The sequence below is a fragment of the Bufo gargarizans genome, chromosome 4, assembly GCF_014858855.1.
Source record: "Bufo gargarizans isolate SCDJY-AF-19 chromosome 4, ASM1485885v1, whole genome shotgun sequence".
Lineage (NCBI taxonomy): Eukaryota > Metazoa > Chordata > Amphibia > Anura > Bufonidae > Bufo > Bufo gargarizans.
In genome coordinates, this window is record NC_058083.1 from 195,995,347 (window position 1) to 196,017,752 (window position 22,406).

The window sequence follows — 22,406 nt, forward strand, 5'->3', positions numbered from 1 at the left end:
ATATTTATCATTTTTCTAGACCTTTGGTGGTATGTACATGTATTTAAAGGGCATCTGTCAGCAGACTTGTACCTATGACACCGGCCGACCTGTTACATGTGCACTTGGCAGCTGAAGGCATCTGCGGGGGTCCCATGTTCATATGTGCCCGCATTGCAAATAGGTGCAAATGAGCCTCTAGGAGCAACGGGGGCGTTACCTCTAAACCTAGAGGCTCTGCTCTCTCTGCAACCGCTACACACTCCATTCTGATTGACAAGGCCAGCGATGATGAAGTTTTCACTGCCTAGCCCTGTCAAAGTGGAGAAGGATGTACCAATGAATATACCCTTCTCACTGTCTATGGTTGTTTTAACTGGTGCCTTTAATTGTCAGTTATGAACAGTAAAATGTGCATTTTAATTCCATTTCTTTACTGTGCAACTTTATAGACTATAACTATTGCTTTTATATTGATAGTGTAGGTTTAGTATAAGTATCCTTTGTTCCCAGGTACATATTGTATTTTGGGAGGTTTACAGTTGGATGTATTTCCATGTCTATTTCAGTTATGGCAACCGCTTTTCTCTTTAAATTACCCTTCAGTACATCTATCCAATATGTCCATGGCTCGTGGGAATGTGGCTTATAGCCTGGCCTGCATAATAGCAGGAATCTCTCTGCCGCCTACAGTATGTACAAAGGGATTTTGGCAGTGGGATTGAGCTACAGAGCATGTGTGTCAACTGGCATTTGACATGTTTTGAAAGGAAATCAGAAGAACACAGGAAGGTGTTATAACTCTTATGTAATAGCAAAATCAAAAAAAAACAAAAAAAAAAAAATCACATTTAAAAAAAAAAATTGGCAACTGAAAAATAGACTCTTAGATAAGGCAAAATATAACTTTTTATATTCCCAAGAGAAGTATTCAAAATGCAGCTATTAACCTTGTGAATGCAACATTTCAGTTTGCATACTGGAGCTATTCTCAAGCTTTGGCAGCTACAGCTGTGGTCCATCTTTAAAGCTTACAGCCTAAGCCTTACAACTAAACCAAGATTACAAAGCTAGTTGCTCTGCCTCTGGAGTTATAGCGACTCATTTACTATACTGAAATACACCTAAATTAGGTGCATTTCAGGTGCAGATGGCTTTTGAAATCGCGTCGGAGTCAGAACTGCATGTATAGCCATGACTGGGACCCATTTCTAACTCTGGATGTATTGGTGCTAGCCCTTTGATCCTGGTCTTGTTTTGAAGCTTAGATTGTAAGTCTTAAACAAAGCCCTAGTTGTTATCGGCTACCCAAACGGAGAACCAACCATCAGTAGCAAGGACATATGAGAAATGTCCTTGGCTACTGAGATGCCACCCTGCAAAGATGTACGAGAAAGGTCCTTCACAGGGAAAAGGTTAAACTGGCTGCAGCATCCTAAGCAAAAAAATAAAAATAAAGCAAAGAAGCAGATTGGTGTTAAAGTGACCTAACACATACATCAACTTAGGGTAGCTTCACACCAGAGATCGAGGCATCCTGCAAACTGTTCTGGTAGAGAACAGCCTGCCGGAATTCTCTGGATCCCGCATACTTGAAAAGTGCTGCCTGCTGAACACCATTGACTATAATGAAATCCAGCGGAGATCAAAAGTTGCTGCATGGCACAGTTTTTGTCCGGCCAAATTCTGGTGTATATGTGTATATGCTGGGGAGCAGCCACTTATCTGCCAGTTCTTATTACAATGGGGTCCGACGACCATAAAAACTAAAATAATGGAGAGATGAATTTGTTTTATGAAGAACACTAGCAGTTGTAAACAAGCTGGAACCTCTGACGTTGTGTGTATGTATATATAGATTTTCAGTCTTTGTATATTTCGGCCAGTAAATAAAAACATCATATTTTTGTGACTACAGTGCACAGCTTCACATGTGTGACATACCCCTTGTGTAGGTATATGTACGTACTGTTTTTTTGGCACTAATTTAAACAAGCACATTTGCATTCCTGCTCTAGGAAAGACTGGATGTTTGTCTGTGCATTGATTGTATTTATTTATTTAACTTTTTATAGCAAACTGCTATTTTCAGACCTCCCAATGAAATGAATGGAGGGTGACCGCGCATGCACATCTGTCCTCTGTACAATCCAGGAGTCCCGTTCTGGAGATAGGAGCGAGTCTCAGAGGTGGGACTAACACCTGACATTGGTGGCATAGAGGAAGTTAGAGGGGGAAAAAAATGTTTTGGCAATGTCACCCAGCCATACATCCAGAGGACTGTATCTCTGTAGTGGCAGCTATATCTTAATGGCACAGTATTGCCTTGGAAAAAAAAAATAAAAAAATAAAATAAAATAAAAAAGAACAGAAAAAACACCCCTGATAGAAGCATCCATTTAAAGAGAAGTTTGTTAGTATGGTCATACCTTCCATTGTTCACGTGGAAGCAGTCTCACAACTACAATATCACCATTCAGCGCTCGATTCCTGGAAACCACTCCTTCAATAAAAATGTCCCTTATTCCATCCTAAGAGAGGGTGAAAAAAAGTTAAATGTCAACTAAACCAAATACAGCATTAGTTACCGAACAGTTAAAAAGGAAAGAATATGGATGTAGACTAAAGTGTACTAAAATAAAGCAAATCATTATTCTACAAAACACGTTAAAGGTAGTGCCATGTAGTACGGGGTTACGACAAACAAATTGAAGTATCTGCCTTGATTGATTTCCTATTTAAGATTAGCTTTTGAACTTTCTTATGCATGAAATGGCACCCTCAGTACCAACTATTTAACAGTAAAAATGACTACTTACTAATATTATGGAAAGAGACATTCGCAGGAAACAATACGATGACAAACCCTCCCACCTTCCTGCAAGTCAGCTATCAAAAGCATAGAATAACTAAATGGCAATTTGTCAGAAAGTACTTTCATGGAAACTACATCATAAGCTGAGGCTAGGCCCAGAACAGTTTGTACATCATTAGGATGCAAAAGAGCATTTCCATGGCCTTTAAATGATCAAACTGGACCTGGGCATACTGTTCCTCAGTGCATATGACGACAGCAAACCCAGGCACTTTGGTTCAGCACTAGGATCGTGTACTTCAAAATTGTTCAAGGGAATTCACCACTTTTAAAAAGGAAGGACCTTAAACATTCAGGGAAAAAATATAGTCCTCTTTACAAAGACTTTATTTAAAAGAGTTGTGGATGTTAAAACATGGCTGCTTTCTTCCGGAAACGGCACCAAACCTGTCCATGGGTGGAGGCTGGTACTGCAGATTAGCTCCACTGAAGTGGATGGGGCTGAGCAGGAATACCACACACCACCTGTGGACAGATGCAGTGCCGTTTTTGGTGGTACTTTAAAAAGGTAGTAGGTAGCACTGTAAAGAAGCCAGCAATAAAGGAAAGGTTTCCCTTGCTTCTCACTTCCTTCTACCAAGACACTTCTAAGCATTGCGTTTACTCCTTCCCTCCCTGTTGTGTTCAAAGGAGTCTGAAAACAGACATAATTAGTTTTGTGGCGCCCCTAAAATAAAGGAAAATAAAAGCCAGATGCTCCAAGTAATGACATGCAAATCACATGCCAGGACGTGTTGCTAGGAGGCCAATTTGAGTCTTGTTAAACTTTCATTTCTACTTTTTTAGCACAAGAACAATTATTTACGAAAATAAAAGTGAACACTGAGAAGAGTCACTTAAAACTATACACACTATTAAACAAGGTTTTTGTGAAACATAGCCAGCAAATAGAACTAGGTTATTTACCCTAGGTCTTGTACAGATCAGTGGTAAATAATAGGCCAACGACCACCTATGTACTGGATAGGCGATTGTTCTGCAGGGTAGAAGTAGTAGTAGAAGTAGTAGTAGAAGTAGTAGAAGTAGTAGTAGGAGTAGTAGTAGAAGTAGTAGTAGTAGTAGTAGTAGTAGTAGTAGTAGTAGTAGTAGTAGTAGTAGTAGTAGTAGTAGTAGTAGTAGTAGTAGTAGTAGTAGTAGTAGTAGTAGTAGTAGTAGTAGTAGTAGTAGTAGTAGTAGTAGTAGTAGTAGTAGTAGTAGTAGTAGTAGTAGTAGTAGTAGTAGTAGTAGTAGTAGTAGTAGTAGTAGTAGTAGTAGTAGTAGTAGTAGTAGTAGTAGTAGTAGTAGTAGTAGTAGTAGTAGTAGTAGTAGTAGTAGTAGTAGTAGTATGTATGTATCAAGTTCCAAAGACAGATTAGTTGGCCTTCAGCTAGGGAAGTGGATCATTCATACTAGAAGTTTACATCAAGGCTTAGGGTCAAGATGTGATCTCCAGTCCAGAGTGTGCTCTCCTGTGTAGACAGGAAGGCAGTCTATCTTTTAGGCAAATCCTAGCACTGTATGGGTTGGTTCCCTGGAGGTTTAAGTTACCCAATACTGAGATAACAAGCGGTGAAAATTAACTTAAGCAAGTTCTGAGATTCCAGGCTGTGGGAGTTTTAAAGGTGGTTCTATGTGGTTGTGTATTTGGCTCAGGGTGAAGGTTGCTGGGGTGGTAGACATAGGTTCAGAGGACTGTTTGCAGAGGAAGTTGAATTCTCCTAGAAGCCCTCTCCTATGCGGCTGACTTCCTGTGAATTACATCAGCATGTTTCAAATCCTTTGCCAAGTGCCCAGAAGTGCAGTGCTATAGTTGGGAGTCCTTAGAATGATCATCTGCAAAGTAACGAGACAGCATGCACAGATAGGAAATGATGTGCACAGCCAACTCGCACAGTCCATCCTGTCTTTTCCATTGATATGCTGCTTCACATCTCCCGCTTAGAAGTGTGATGGGGAAACCTACAACAAGAAGATTGCATGCGAGACTGGATGTCAAATGAGTACTGAAAGTACTGAAGACTTCTAGCAGTCCCTGCAATTGTCAAGTGGACATGGTGGGGTAGTAATGTGGAGCTACAGCAGTTAACCAAAGAAGTTTTGCCATGCCACTGATGTGCCAATTTGAGGTCTCACTGTAGCTCCTTTAGGATTCCTCTACTGTGCACCACTTTACTTTCTGGATGATTCAGGGTTATCACAAGATGTAAAATCCTCCCTGGCCCGGTTTCTTACTTCGAACCAAACGCAATAAAAGGGCCAGAGTTCAAGTTATATCAGTCTCAGAATCCGAGACGGAGGAGAAGATCATATCCAAACGTATCTAAAACTACAATTCCTGAGGGCCGTTATTCTCAAAATCTGAACATTTAAAAATAAAATAAAATCTGAGCTATTAGAGGGACAATGTACAAGTTCTTGAAGGTTCTTAAACCTTAAAGAGAGAGAGTCAGTCACCTAATTGTCACCTATTAAACCACTTGTACCGGCCAGCAGATCATTGCAGTTGCAATCTAGACAAACCGTTTACTCTTGACAGAAAGTAGTTTAAATCCCCTGGATAACTGCTAAGGAGCCCAGCAGGGCAGGTTTGGGTTTTCAGAGTGCCCATGCTGGCCACCCTTTCCCTAGTTGAGTTCCACCCCTATGATTTAAAGGTATACTCCCATTACCAACATCACCCTTATGCAGTGCTTCAACCCTGCTTTCTACTCCCCTAGGAGGCATCTGAGTGACGACCGAGGGGATAGGATGCCAGCCAGACACATCATAGAGAAGGCAGGGGTTGAGCGCTGCAGAAGGGTAATAATGTTGGTGATGGGAGTAGACATTTTAATCTTAGGGGCTGAACTCCGCAAGGGACAGGGCAGCGGGCTTGGGCACTCTGAAAACCCAAGGCCACCCTGCTGGGCACCTTGGAGCCGTTATCCGGAAGATTAAAAATACTATCCGGACAATCCAAACATTGTCACATTTGTAAAAGTTATGCCTAGAATGCATCTGCAATGATCTGCTTGCCAGTACAAGTGGTTTAATAGGTGAAACCAGCCCTCCCCCCCCTTTAAACCATGGGCAACACAGTGGTTCAGCACTGGTGCCTTGCAGCGCTGGGATCCTACGTTCAGATCGGACCAAGGACAACATCTGCATGGAGTTTGTATTTTCTCCCTGTGTTTGCTCACGTTTCCCCATTCACTCTGGTTTCCTCCCACACTCCAAAAACATACTGATAGGGAATTTAGACTGAGCCTCGCTGGAGACAGTGAATGATGACAAGGTCTGTAAAGTACTATGGAAAATGTCAGTTCTATAACAGCAAGTGCAATAAAATGTTTTAACATTCAGGACAAAATGTTTGGGGGACTTACAGCTAGTAACAGTCGTAGGATAGTCAGACTCACTGACACCGAACTACCAGTGAGACCAATTCTCATTTTTTATGTTAGAGCTATAGTTACAACTTAAAGGGGCATTATGGTTTCAGCAAATCCAGGTTATGCCTTGTACAGTTTAAAGTTAGTTTTCCAATATTCCTTCTATATCAATTTGTCAAGATATTCAAGAGCCCCGCTTCCAGGCATTCACTAAAAACCTTCACTGTTCACGTCAACGACCATGTCCTGGTCAAGTGATTGACAAATAGGTGCAGATGGCTTGGTAGAGTGAAATTATTGAAGGGAGCAATTGGAGATCTGTTCCTCACAGATTTAAAGCTCAAGTAGACAATTTGGAAAATTCTGTAAACTAGTACCCCTTAGAGTCAAAAGTATTAGGGTTGTCAGATAAAAATAAAGACAAGGAGTTGTCTGAGATTTTGATACCGATGGGCTAAGGATAGGCTGAGTGATGACATCAGGATGGGTTATCAATATCCGATTGGCAGGGTCCGACCCCCCAGCACCCCAGTCAATAAGCTTTTTGAAGAGGCTGTGGTCCTCTGGCAAGGGTAGTTCATCAATATTAAACACCCGGGAAAACCCTTTAGGACAGGGATGCCCAACCTGCATTCCTCCAGCTGTTACAAAACTACAACTCACAACATGCCCAGACAGAGGAGGGCCGCAGATTGAGCATCCCTGCTTTAAGAATAAGAATATAAGTGATTGGCTGCAGTGGTTGCTTGCGGTATACAGGATGTCCATACTGCATTCAAAAAACAAGAGTTGTGGTTGTAATGGTGGAGGATCAAAGGGGGTCTGGAAAGGAGAGTAACTTTTGTTAATACTTACCCATGACCTTTTTTTTTTTTCTTGATTGTCGATTGTTTTTAATATTTAAACTCAAAATCCACTGACCACATTTTATGACTAAATAATTAAGTGTGCCGGGCAAAAGCTCTCCATGAAACCCAGGCTTTTAATTATCAGTACAATTAAACTCGTTTCTGAAAAATCTGTACTTTTTTTTTGTAAGCAGGACTGCAAATTAATTACCAGGTATCCCTGACAGTAAATGGAGAGAGTTTGGCACTTTGTTTTGGTCAGTCATGGAAGCAGAGCGTTCAAAGTGTTACAAAAGACAATTTAGAGACCATTTCAGCGAGTATTTGAAACAGAATGTTCCTTGAGACTCTGGAAAGCAGAAACAATCAGATTGGGACAAGAGCTGCAGCAGCTGTATGTACTGCCTCCCATGACTTGATGCAGAAAGACTCCAGGCCTGTTTATCGCGGGAGAGGGCCACCACGGGGAACAGATTTTTGCACATGTTGATTTTTTTTCTTCTTCACAGCACTGTAAGGTTAGACCTGGAGGCTTTCCACACTGCCCAGTAATGGGGTCACACAGATGAAGTACAACGCACAGTGTTATGTAAAGCAGCTCATTATAGGGGTTGTCCAAGTTAACTAGAAATTTTTCCCATGTCACGGAAGGCTTTAAAATAATAAAAAAAGAAATGATAATGTACTCACCTGTTTCTCCTATGGCAATGGTGTGGTCCTTCTCCTGTTCTTGTATACAAGGATACAGCATGGAAGCGCTATCCTCAGAGGTGTGCAGCACTAGACTGCTGAGGACAGAGAGTGGCTGCAGTGGTAACATGCCATATACCTCTACACCACCGCTGTATACAAACTGTGGGAGGAGGGCCAGACCAGCGGCGCTGAGAACGGTGCAACAGGCAATGATGCTGTATAATGATTCATTTTAAAGGGTAGGTGACAAAATGGTGGGAAAATTTCTAATTACGGCCTTGTGCAGACAACTGTTTGAGTCCATATCAGTTTTACATTTTTTGCAGATCCATTCATTTCTACGTGTCTGTAAAGAATGTGTGCAGCACATGAATTTCTGTAAACTATACAGCGTGTTCCACTATTGTCCATTTTGCTGACAATTGGCATCTCCATTATGAAAAAGCAGCATTCACATGCCAGGTATCCATATTTTGTAGATCCGAGTTTACGGACATGTGACATTTATCTAGTAGCGGGTTATGAATAATGATTGCTGACATCACAGCTACAGGGCAGGGGCCATGAGAATAGGAAACCCATCCTCAAAAGGCAAGGTGATTACAGCGCAGAGGCTTGCCACGCTACCGATGTAGCTACACAGTGGAAAATGTGACCACGACAAAGTGGAGGAAAACAGGACATTTCTGATAAACACTAAGTGTATTAATTATTAAGTGTTGACATGTTTTCTGTTAATTGATGCTGACAATTATAAAACTGGACCCCTTTTAAGTGGGTTGGAGTAAAAAGCGCTACATTTATTAAAGAGGACCAGTCATACACACACACACAATGCCTCTTATTAAATTTGGCACATCTTCAAATCTATGCCAGCTTATACCAGTTTCTACCGTAAATTACAGTAGAAAGGTCCGACTGTGGAAAGCCACAACCGTTTCCACTATCCCTCTCCCACTTTTTTAAAAAGCCTAAAGAAAAGAATGGCATAAAGTGGGGAAAGACACCAACTTCTCAACAAAAAAAAGTGACAGTTGCGCTAAACTTTTGCACATCAGAAAAGTGGCACACCCCCAATGAAATGCTAGATCTACATAGAAGAGAGCACAGACTATATGGACTGAAAGAAATAGAAGACAAATGCAACACTTAACAAGTCATCTGCTTTTTAGCTCCGGTGTATGAACCCCCAGTGAAGGATGCGGTGGGAACGAGGGATGCCATCTTGCTTCAATTAGGCATGTCAATTAAATAGGTCTTGTACTTTATATCTGAATAAACACTGCAAATTGGCTACCGAAACAGAGCACAAATAGAGGGCAAAATTGCTTCAAGGGAGATTAATCTAATTCACTGGAAAATGAAGACATCTCAGCAGGGATACATGAAGAGAGTCCAGTTACACTAAGTGGTGGTCTCCAGTCAGCTGCTTCACAAACCAGCATATGCGCACAGACAAGCACAGCTATGGCACTACTTTATGTAATAAAAGATAAAGTCTGGGGCTTTTATAGCCAAGTTACTTAGCAAGAGTTTAATATGCAGATCTGATCACCTGTCGTTTCAGCCATTAAAATAAATAAAAAAAATAAAAAAAAATAAAGATCTATACAGTTTTCAAAGTAATAGCAGCATTATTCTTACCGGGGATGGCAGGAAGGCTTCATGGAATTTCTTGGGATTAATCCTCAGAGGACCCTAGAGACAAAGCAGATTGAAATTTAGGGGCATCTCCAAGACAATGGGGAAGATTTGTTAATATTAATTTAAGTTTAGATGGAACAGAACCAGTCAACAGTCAGAACCTGTGGCGTACACAGTGTGATATATTCGGCGTACTTTTCTACACAGATTAGGCCCGATTCAGGAAAGCCATTCCATTTAAGTCTGTAAAACGGTCATTCCTTGTGAACACGCGTATATAGAGGGGTCTTTTGTGCGCAAATTTTAATGACTAGCGTCTGAATAGCGGATGCTGCTAGTTGCTTGACATGGACCAACAAAATGGACGTATGAATTAAAAGGGCTTTACAAGACTTTAAAGGGCAAAATTGTAACAAGGAAGAGCAGGCACACCACTTTCTGGAAAATGAGTGGACTACTGGAAATACTCTAATGAGATTATTATAAAAGTTTTATTCTGAGATATCATACATAAAAATGGCCAGTAAATTACTCTAAAATACATTAAAAATAAAATTGATAAAAATTATCACATAAAAGTCAAGGTTGGTATGTAGTATCCTGAAATAATGTCTTCTGAGTTGAAGAAAAAGTTACTTGTCAGTATTAGTCTGTCTCCATGAGACTCTTACCACTCAGCAGTGCCGATATTCTTGGCATGTGGTATACATGCACGGAGCAGTGTAGTCTCCAAGACGCGGGACTCCGTGCGCTGAGCGCCAAATACTGGATCAATTATAACAGGCACACAGCCCGAAAGACGCACTCAAAGTGACTGATGCACAGCAATGAAAAACTGCAATCACATGAGCGCAGGACGCAGGACGCAGGACGCTGGACGCTGGGTTCACAGGGCGTGCTCTCAATCAGGTGATGATATGCAAATGAGTCAGATGTTCTGATCAGCTGGTACAAGTCGCCCAATCCCGTGGTTCACAGGTCCTTGTACCAAAGGTGATCTGTTCCGATCAGCTGGTATGAATCGTCCAGTCCTGTAGTTCACAGGTCCTTGTATCAAGGATAAGTTCAGGTCCTATATTGCGTAAATGGCTGTGTTCAAATAAGAGTTGTTTACAGGATAATACTTTTGATCCACAAAGTCTTCTGTACTTGGGGTCCGGACCAGTACTGGATGTAGGAATTGCGTAGTCGGCTAGACGCGTTTCGAGGCTACCTGCCTCTTCCTCAGTAGCTACCAGACTGCGCTCTTCCAAATATTATATAGGGTACATCATTAAAATCATTAGTAAAACCTGAGATCAGCTAGGAACATTTAAAACATGGCATGGATTCTAAAACGATACCAAATATGTAACAAAGTGTCAAATCTCATACTATGTCCCACAGAATATATATATTTAAAAAATTTTTATGAATTTTAGAAAAACATCTTATAAATATCCTTATAGGTACTTTGGTTAAAGAGATATATAACATTTTTATTAAAATTTTTTATTAAGATATATGAGAACAAAAAACGCACAGGTAACGCATGTGTGCATTGAGACCTATTATTATTATATTAATATCATGAAAGAAACTTTTTAGTATTTTATTTTATTATATTTGTGCGATTGTGAATATCACAAGAGAATAATATATATATTCTGTGGGACATAGTATGAGATTTGACACTTTGTTACATATTTGGTATCGTTTTAGAATCCATGCCATGTTTTAAATGTTCCTAGCTGATCTCAGGTTTTACTAATGATTTTAATGATGTACCCTATATAATATTTGGAAGAGCGCAGTCTGGTAGCTACTGAGGAAGAGGCAGGTAGCCTCGAAACGCGTCTAGCCGACTACGCAATTCCTACATCCAGTACTGGTCCGGACCCCAAGTACAGAAGACTTTGTGGATCAAAAGTATTATCCTGTAAACAACTCTTATTTGAACACAGCCATTTACGCAATATAGGACCTGAACTTATCCTTGATACAAGGACCTGTGAACTACAGGACTGGACGATTCATACCAGCTGATCGGAACAGATCACCTTTGGTACAAGGACCTGTGAACCACGGGATTGGGCGACTTGTACCAGCTGATCAGAACATCTGACTCATTTGCATATCATCACCTGATTGAGAGCACGCCCTGTGAACCCAGCGTCCAGCGTCCTGCGTCCTGCGCTCATGTGATTGCAGTTTTTCATTGCTGTGCATCAGTCACTTTGAGTGCGTCTTTCGGGCTGTGTGCCTGTTATAATTGATCCAGTATTTGGCGCTCAGCGCACGGAGTCCCGCGTCTTGGAGACTACACTGCTCCGTGCATGTATACCACATGCCAAGAATATCGGCACTGCTGAGTGGTAAGAGTCTCATGGAGACAGACTAATACTGACAAGTAACTTTTTCTTCAACTCAGAAGACATTATTTCAGGATACTACATACCAACCTTGACTTTTATGTGATAATTTTTATCAATTTTATTTTTAATGTATTTTAGAGTAATTTACTGGCCATTTTTATGTATGATATCTCAGAATAAAACTTTTATAATAATCTCATTAGAGTATTTCCAGTAGTCCACTCATTTTCCAGAAAGTGGTGTGCCTGCTCTTCCTTGTTACAATTTTGCACTTTACAATTGGGTGAGTGACCCAATCAGCAGCGAACCCACTGTTATCTGTTCATCTACAGTGTTGAGCCTCCCTAATTTCACTGTATTTTAAGACTTTAAAGGGGTTGTCAAAATAGGTCATCAATATCAGATCAGCAGGGGTCCGACTCCTGGCACCCCCGCCGATCAGCCGTATGAGGAGACAGCGCACACGTGCCATCTCCCTTCCTGTCTATGGCAAAGCAGCGGTGAACAGGAAGAGAGATGGCACGTGCACACTGTCTCCTCATACGGCTGATCAGCGGGGGTGCCAGGTGTCAGACCCTGCTGATTTGATCTTGATGACCTATCCTGAGGATAGGTCAAATAGTAAAAGCCCAGACAACCCCTTTAATCAGCTAAAAAGTTAGGAGCCAAGCGGAGCCGTGTCAAAGCCCCTAGTAGGTGCCCCCATAGTGCGCTCTCCCCCCCCCCCCCCCCCCCCCACACACTTTTTCATAGAGCCCCACCAATAATGCTGTATACCATGTTACATATACCGCCGCTCCGTCCCCGGACCCTATTGACTATAATGGGGACAGGGTGGAGCTCTGGCGCAGCATGGCAGTTCGCGGTGAGACGCTGCCGGACTAGAAAGTTAGACATGCAGCACTTTTAGTCCGGTGGCCTTTCACCATGCACTGCTGTGCAGCGCAATGGGGACGGAGCGCGGAGCGGTGGTCCGGCGAAACAGCGGAAGGAGGGATCCGACAGGGTGAACAGCCTGCCGGATCCGTCCTGCCGCAAGTGTGAAAGTACCCTTAGTTATATAGCTACTGAATGAGACAGAAGAAGGGATGCCTTTAACATATATCTCCTTGAGAAGCCAATTTGACCCTAAATGGTTAATTCAACCTGTAATCTAAACTCTGTCCTGTCACTTCTCTTATCTCTCTGCTCCTGTCCCTTAACCTTATCACTGCTGCAGCCTGGTCATCAGCCTCAGTGTACACTGTTCGAGAGACTGACGGTTCTTTTAACTCAAAGAATCTAAAGAGTCTCTAACCAAGTCGGATCTTTAGATTCTATAACCTGACTCATTCGATTCTTTCTTAGACTCCGTGTACTTGTGTCAGTGACTCAGAGCTGCCAGTGCTTGCCTTAGCTCTGATTGGTTGGTGGGCAGGGAGGGGCTGGCAGCAGCAGCTTCCACTCTAGGATCAGATTACACTCCTCCCGAGTCCCTCCCCTCCCTGCTGCCAGCGGCTCTGCTGTTGTGTGCTGTGACCTAGTTGTTTCACACTGTGCTGCCTCCGGACAGAACGGCAGCTCCGCACCCATCGCCCGGACACCTTTGAAAACGGGCTGACAAATACCCAAGCGCCAGGACTAAATTTATGGTCGCCATGGTGACCTGGCACCTGGGATTTGTCGAGCCCTGCCTTTAATATTGATGGCATAGCCTCTGGATAGGTCATCAGTATGTGTTCCGTGGGGATCCAACACCCGGGACCCCTGCCAATCAGCTCTGTTTAAGAAGGCATTGGCATTGCAGCTGTCTCCACGCTTACCAAGCACAGCGCCGTACATTGTATAGCGGCTGTGCTTGGCATCTCGCGCCGCCCCTTTCACTTCTATGGGGCTGAGATGTGCCTAGGCCACTGGCCTAGGGAAAGCTCAAAGGCTGCAGTGCTACTGCAAGCGCCGCAGCCTTCTCAAACAGCTGATCAGCAGGGTTCCCAAGTGTCAGACCCCCACCTATCAAACACTGATGACCTATCCTGAGGATAGTCCATCTGCAGTCTGACGTGCATGCATGATTCAGGCCTAAGGAATGCTTTATCTTAGGGGGCTGTTCACATCTTGGTTTTTTCTGTACATCAAGAGAATAAGTTTAGAAATACATCTCGCTGACTGAGGGAAGAGCGAGCATCGGACGTCACTGGGCTCGGCGCATATATATATATATATATATATATATATATATATATATATATATATATATATATATATATATATATATATATATATATATATATATTTTAGGGGTGCACCGAAATTTCGGCGACCGAAAATATCGGCCGACGCTGCCACTCGTCTGCCCGGCCGGCCAGCATTAAGATAACAGCCCTGTGAGTAGGATGTGGCTGTATTGAATGTTCTACTGCAGAGGGGGCCTCATGAATAGAATCCTTATTAATTGCACACATTTTATAACTACTGGAGCTGGGGGCCGGAGCACAGTGAACGCACCAGCCCCCAGCTCCTCCCCGCTATTTTCGGCAGAAATGGATTAGGTGCATTTTCGGCCGCCGAAATTTCGGTGCACCCCTAATAAATATATATTTATTTTTTTTTTATTTTTTTTTCATTCCTTTACAGAAACAAACTATGAAAAGTATGCCCTTTAGAACTGCGTTTGCCCAGTTAGTGTCTATGGGTACGTCAAGTAATATATTTCCATCTACTTGATGTACAGCCCCTTACTTACACAAATTCTTAGCTGGCTTACTTTCCACCAACACTGTGCCTTAGAATAGTGTACACCAATAATAAATCTGCGTCACTTTAAAATTTCTCTTCAGCTTCTTTAAAAACAGCCAGCCAAAGCTCTCTGGATCCATCACTACGGGACAATAAAGGGATGCCTGCCTGGCCCATTGACTGTAATAGGGTCTAGGGGAGATCTGGGCGCTACCCGACAAATACACCAGGATTCTGCCAGACAAATACATGCAACTCCTGCCGCAAGTGTTAGGCTACTTTCACATATGCATTTTGGTTTCAGGTTTTGAGATCCAGCAGAGGATCTCAAACCCTGACCAAAACTGTTCCGTTTTGATTACGCTCAGTATGCGTCCGTTCCGATAGGATGTGGTTGTGTGAAATGGAAATGAAACACAGACTGTCACTAGATACATTGAAAGTAAAAACGGGTCTGATTTTTTTGGATGGAAAAAAAATAAATTTGGAGCTAGCACCATTGACTTACATTGTTTTAGGTGACTGATCCGGTTTGTTCCATTTCAATGGCCAGAAACAAAACCGCAGCAATCACAAAACAGAATGCAAACGGAAAGGATCTCGACCTTTGTAATAATTCTGGGACATTGTACGCCAGCGGGGTTTGGTTTAAAATTTGGTGTAAGAGATGCCATTCTTAATACACCCCTCTCCTTTACCTACTGATTTAGTAACTTACAGCCTACCTGAATGTGTGATAGGATTAGAGGTATAAGAAGAAATGCTTTAGGCAAACCAATCACAGCATGCAAGAGATTTCTTTTATTTAGGCTGTTCCACTATGAGATCACTAATATATATATATATATATATATATATATATATATATATATATATATATATATATATATATATATATATATATATATATATATATATATATTATATATATATATATATATATATATATATTTCAGGTGCAGAGTTCCCACCAGATCAAGCTCTATATTCCTAGAGTGGTTATTTTATCCTAGCTGTTTGACACATGTTTCACTTCAACCCATCTGCAGGTTCAGTGTTTCCAAGACAGCAAACAGAAGTTCGCCCAAGAATTGACAGACCACATGCCTGCAGCTGCTTGTTTGACTTGCTAGATTTGGTCTTTGAGCAGATTTGTGGGCTCAAGGCCACTAAAAATCAACATGCTGTAATACAAAATACAGAGTACACCCAAAAGCCTTCCAAATACTTCAGATCCACATTAAACTGTAGAGATACCTTCCCCAGCCCACCTGTAGGATATTAGATTAAACTGGTTACATAACTATATTATAGTACGAGTAGCAAAACTGTTGTGACTTAATTAAAAAAGGAAGTCCAGAGAGTAACATTTTTCCCAAAAGGCTTAGAACGGGTTAAAAATCTTCAGGGGGACCATTTCCAGATGTGCTATTTTACAGATTCAAGGAGTGATTGATAAAATCCATCCGGGTAAGACTTAAACCCCGAGGTACATAAGCAAGCTACATCATTCTGCCTTTTCAGGCAACTTGGATCCAATTTAAGAATATCTTATCTAGCTGCTCAATTTTTTCACATCGCCACCTGGAACAACAGTCCGCACCACTACATGGGTGTTACCTGAAATTCTATGGGCACATCCTACCCCTCCTGCCCTGATAAGGTTCCCATATCTGGACAAACATTAAGCTCCATCATCAGCAGTAAGGTTGTGGCACAACCCCTACGCCTCTGGGTGGATCAGACATCAGTTTATTTAATAACGGACATCTTTCCGTGGGTCAATACCTGGCTGCTTTGGACTAGTGGATAAGTCACCAGCTTACTACATTCTTCAATCGCCCATGTCATGGGAAAATCAAATCCTTTGAGTTAGAAAATGTATTTATTATGCTGTTAAAGGGACTGTAAAGAAAATTATAAATTCACAATTTCAGGTCTTCCTCTTGTAGAAGGAAGGTATCTAGGAAAAGCCTTACATTTGGAAACCAATGCAAAGTAGATCCAAGGGGGGGGGGAATCAAAAATAAAGGATATTTCTGTATTAAGGATAAGAAGACATTCCTTCTTATTTCACTGCAAAGGAGAAATATGGGTGCCATACCACCTGGTATCTGACCCATGACAGACTTGCTAGGATTTTGCCTTCCTGCCAAAATCTAGAGAGATGGGTACCCTGTTAAGATGGGGTTAAAAAATTACTTTCAGGACAGCCTGCCCCTTTGGTCATCTCTGCTCAACACATCTTAGGAACAATCACCCCTTTGTGGCCATTCTAGAGGACCAAGTTTCTCGACACAAGCTGATATATGGTGGCATTGGCGGGGTTTCTTCCCCCGAATATAAAAACTGACCTCTATAGAGGATATTTCTAACCGACATGGGGATCAATTGGCCTGAGAGATTCCTTACATAATTTGGAACCAAGATCCCCTGTTTTATTGCTTTATTTAGAGTTTTTATCTTCCAAAAGATTTCTACCCTTTTAAAAGAAAAAAGGTATTGTTTATTCGCCTCTGCTTGTTCCCACTATCGCACCCCTCTTTCCCTAGTATAATATAAATGTCCGTTGGGTAGCGCATTAACCGAATCACTAGCTTGTTTTTGCTTTTTTTGTTCCTCCAAACTGAAATCGTAAAAGTTTATAATAAAAAAAAAAAAAACTAGTCAATGAATACTCCTCTCAGTGATCTGCTGCTGCTCTCGTTCTAAGGCCGCCAGAGGAACTAGCTGGTCCCTCAACACAATAAATGACTGGCTGAGTGGCAATTCCCTATGTGCGGCAAGGGACTTGGATAATAGACCAGCCGGGGGCGTCAGAATGGTAGGTACTGACAGCATCAGGATTACGCCGTCTACAGCATAAATAGGTTTAAACGCCAACACAAGAATCCGGATCGCGTACACTGAACTTCATCAGAAACTTGCTCTTAACATGCAAGATTCATTTCCATCTCTGGATTTTATCTAGCAACCAATTAACACACTTAAAATTTATATATCTGAGAGCAGATGGGTCCAATATCCTTACCGACCAAAAACCTATTTACCATGTTGCTCATTTCACGCTGTGATCTCATATTTGGAATGAACTGTATTTCCCATCTGCAATGAACAGATGTTTTCGTGCAGAGGGACAGGGTGGTGTTGAGTGGAGGTCTGTCCAGTGAGGACTAGGGGTCGTCATGTCAAATAGCTGGATTCACTTACTATACAAACTTGGGGCTAAATTAAACAGCTACTGCACAGCTTTACCTTGTTTCAACAGTTACAATACCATGAGGGAAGGCAGCAGTACAGAGAACTACATCCAAGGTGTGGACAGCACAGCAATGCTCCTATCTGGCAGAGCTGTAAACCATTTTAAGGAAATAATAAAGAGGCTGTATTATAAAATATTAGCACAAAAAAAAAAAAACACCTCGCATTTTTTTGACAAGCAGCCGCCACAAATTTATCTTCATGCACACCAGTTTTCAGGCGCAAATGAAGCCAGAAATCTACGGCAGCTCTAAGGCCTCTTTCACACGAGCGTGACGTATTGGCTCTGGATGTGTTCAGGGTGCGTTCAGTGAAACTCGCACCATTAGGCCTCATGCACACGACAGTTTTTTTTCACGGTCCGCAAAAACGGGGTCCGTGACCGTTTTTTCGTCCGTGGGTCTTCCTTGATTTTTGGAGGATCCACGGACATGAAAAAAAAAAGTCGTTTTGGTGTCCGCCTGGCCGTGCGGAGCCAAACGGATCCGTCCTGAATTACAATGCAAGTCAATGGAGTTCAATGTAAAGTCTGGAGTTCTTTTATACCATCGGATTGGAGTTTTCTCCAATCCGATGGTATATTTTAACTTGAAGCGTCCCCATCACCATGGGAACGCCTCTGTTAGAATATACTGTCGGATATGAGCTACTTCGTGAAACTCAGATCCGACAGTATATTCTAACAGAGGCGTTCCCATGGTGATGGGGACGCTTCTAGTTAGAATACACTACAAACTTTGTACAAGACTGCCCCCTGCTGCCTGGCAGCACCCGATCTCTTACAGGGGGATATGATAGCACAATTAACCCCTTCAGGTGCGGCACCTAAAGGGGTTAATTGTACTATCATATTCCCCTGTAAGAGATCAGGGCTGCCAGGTAGCAGGGGGCAGACCCCCCCCCCCCCCCCAGTTTGAATATCGTTGGTGGCACAGTGTGCGCCCACCATCGGCCCCCCCTCCCTCTATAGCAGTAAACATTGGTGGCAGTGTGCGGCCTCCCATTCCCCCCCCCCCCTCCCCATCATTGGTGGCAGCGGAGTTCCGATCGGAGTCCCAGTTTAATCGCTGGGGCTCCGATCGGTAACCATGGCGATTAAACTGGGACTCCGATCGGAACTCCGCTGCCACCAATGATGGGGGGGGGGGGGGGGGATGGGAGGCCGCACACTGCCACCAATGTTGTTACTGCTATAGAGGGAGGGGGGGCAGATGGTGGGCGCACACTGTGCCACCAACGATTTATTACAATAGAGGGAGGGGGGGGGGCGATGGTGGGCGCACACTGTGCCACCAACGATTTCTAACATTAGAGGGAGGAAGGGGGGGCCCGATGGGGGGGGCACACTGTGCCACCAACGATATTCAAACTGGGGGGGGGGGGGTCTGCCCTCTGCTGCCTGGCAGCCCTGATCTCTTACAGGGGAATATGATAGTACAATTAACCCCTTTAGGTGCTGCAGCAGGGGGCAGTCTTGTACAAAGTTTGTAGTGTATTCTAACTAGAAGCGTCCCCATCACCATGGGAACGCTTCTGTGTTAGAATATACTGTCGGATACGAGTTTTCACGAAGTGAAAACTTAGATCTGAAAAAGCTTTTATGCAGACGGATCTTCAGATCCGTCTGTATGAAAGCAACCTACGGCCACGGATCACGGACACGGATGCCAATCTTGTGTGCATCCGTGTTCTTTCACGGACCCATTGACTTGAATGGGTCCGTGAACAGTTGTCCGTCAAAAAAATAGGACAGGTCATATTTTTTTGACGGACAGGATACACGGATCACGGCCTCTGCTGCAAAACGGTGCATTTTCCGATTTTTCCACGGACCCATTGAAAGTCAATGGGTCCGCGAAAAAAAACGGAAAACGGCACAAAGGCCATGGATGCACACAACGGTCGTGTGCATGAGGCCTTATGCAAGCAAGTTCAGTCAGTTTTGTCTGCGATTGCGTTTAGTTGTTCAGTTTTTTCCGCGCGGGTGCAATGTGTTTAGATGCATTTTTCATGTGCGTGATAAAAAAAACTGAAGGTTTACAAACATCTCTTAGCAACCATCAGTGAAAACCGCATCGCACCTGCTTGCGGATGCAATGTGTTTTTCACGCAGCCCCATTCACTTCTATGGGGCCAGGGCTGCATGAAAAACACAGAATATAGAACATGCTGCGATTTTCACGAGACGCAGAACTGATGCGTGAAAAACAACGCTCATGTACACAGCCCCATTGAAATGAATGGGTCAGGATTCAGTGCGGGTGCTATGCGTTCACGTCACGCATTGCTCCAGTGAAAACTCGCTCGTGTGAAAGGGACCCAAAGCTGTTGTGGCTTTCTGTTTCGGCACAAAAACTGCTCCAGGTTGCGCCCAATTTATATCGAGCCATGCACCTGAACATAAATTTGAAACATCGTCCACCAGCGGCAGGGGGTCATCAAGACCAGCGCAGAAAGCACCAGTCTTGATAAATCTACCCTATGTATTTCAAAACCATTTTAAGCCAGGGTGCTGGGGACAATTAGCACCACTGAGCCATAACAGTTTTCACATATGGCAAACAAATACCCACTAACAGCAGACAGATGCACGCGCCACTCCCAGCAATCCATATCTTTTCTCAAATTAGACACCTGCCAAGTTGTATGGGAGGCACCTTTATGCCATTTTCTGTAAATGTGCACCCACATTTAAAAAGTGACTAAAATTATAACCCAAGCAAAAGTTCAAAATGTGCAGATTATTTCCTATACACAACATAAAAAAATAAAAATAAACACACACACACACACACACACACACACACCTCACTAAAACAAAAGCCATCCAATACTTGGTCATCATTCACAAATGTGTTCAAAAATGTTTGCCATACACTGCCAAAATCTACACTTGTTTGAGTATGCACTGCACACAGCAAGTATAGAAAGATACAACTTAAGGCCTCATGCACACGGCCATTGTTTGGGTCCAAACTCAGTGTGCTGTCCACATCCGTGGCTCCGTTCCGCGGCACCGTATAAAAAATATAACATGTCCTATTCTTGTCCGCAAAACGGACAAGAATAGGCAGTTATATCAATGGCCGCTCATTCCGCAAATTGCGGAAGGCTTCCATTTTTTGCGGATCCGCGTTTGCGAACCGCAAAAAACTGCACGGTCGTGTGCATGTAGCCCAAAGGGAATCAGTCACCAGGAAATTCACTGAACCAGGCACACCTTGTAGGCACAGCTTAAAGGGGTTGTCTCACTTCAGCAAATGGCATTCATCATGTAGATAAAGTTAATACAAGTGTATTTTGATTGTCTATATCAGTGTTTCCCAACCAGTGTGCTTCCAGCTGTTGCAAAACTACAACTCCCAGCATGCCCGCACCATCAAAGGCTGTCCAGGCATGCTGGGAGTTCTAGTTTTGCAACAGCTGAAGGCACACTGGTTGGGAAACACTGGTCTATATTGCTTCCTTTGCTGGCTTAATATGGAGTCCTTTTTTCTGTACATAGCTGGGATGCTCTGGTAGCAGCCTCTGGATTTTCTCTTTTCCATCAGTTGAGGATCTCACAGACTCCTTATTTCTGCTCTGACATTATAACCACTCATTACAGCTCCGTTCTTACCTTACTGATATGAATGTGGCTTAAATAAGTGTTTATGACCTCAGTAGTTTAGAGATTAGGTTTATTAGATAAAATAGAACCAAATTTGACCCTGACATCTGTAAAGACATCTTAAAATTGTTATTTACATTTAGGCCCCTTTCACATGGGCGAGAATTCAATGCGGGTGCAATGCACGAGGTGAACACATTGCACCCGCACTGAATCCGGACCCATTCACTTCAATGGGGCTGTGGAGATGAGCAGTGATTTTCACGCATCACTTGTGCGTTATGTGAAAAATCGCAGCATGTTCTATATTCTGCGTTTTTCACGCAACGCAGGCCCCATAGAAATAAATGGGGCTGCGTGATAAATCGCAAGAATCCGCAAGAAAGTGCTAGGAGATGATGGGGATGAAAGCAACCCCGGACCCCATTAAAGTGTATTCATTTTATTATTTTCCTTTATAACATGGTTATAAGGGAAAATAATAGCATTCTTAATACAGAATGCTTAGTAAAGTGTGGATTGAGGAGTTAAAAAAATAAAATAAAAAATTCTCACCTCATCCAATTGATTGCCAGCTGCACATAGTCTTCATGCTGCTTCTTTCAGGACCCGCAAAATGACCTTTGATGACGTCAGCGCAGGTCCAGAAGAATAAAGATAGAAATCTATCTTCATTCAGCAGGACCTGCGCTGATGTCACCATGTGGTGAGCGCGACTACGTCAAAGGTCCTTCTGCAGGTGCTGAAAGATGAAGAAAGACGACGATGCCAGCTGCACAATCAATTGGATGAGGTCAGAATTTGTCATTTTTATTAAGCATTCTGCATTAAGACTGATATTCTTTTCCTTTATAACCATGTTATAAAGGGAAAATAATAAACTGTATAGAACACCTAACCCAAACTTCCAGGTCCGGGTCTGGATACCACATTCAGTTTTCTCACGTGCGTGCAAAACACATTGGACTCGCGCGGGGAAAAACTGATCGGAACGCATTCGCAGTAAAAACTGGCTGCAATTGCGTGCCTACTCAGGCGGTTTTCCCACAATGCACACGCCATGCATCAAGAGCAAAT

At 42.8% G+C, this 22,406-nt stretch overlaps 1 protein-coding gene across 2 annotated transcripts in view; it reads right to left on the bottom strand.

Moving 5' to 3' along the window:
* Positions 1 to 22,406, bottom strand: part of DIS3L2 (DIS3 like 3'-5' exoribonuclease 2) — a 314,009-nt gene that overhangs the window by 262,402 nt on the left and 29,201 nt on the right. For both annotated transcript variants that reach the window (XM_044290031.1, XM_044290032.1), the window contains 2 exons: positions 9,390 to 9,443; positions 2,409 to 2,510 (listed from right to left, as the gene is read on the bottom strand). In XM_044290031.1, coding sequence (XP_044145966.1) covers positions 2,409 to 2,510; positions 9,390 to 9,443 — 156 coding nt within the window. The remainder of the gene's footprint in view (positions 1 to 2,408; positions 2,511 to 9,389; positions 9,444 to 22,406) is intronic.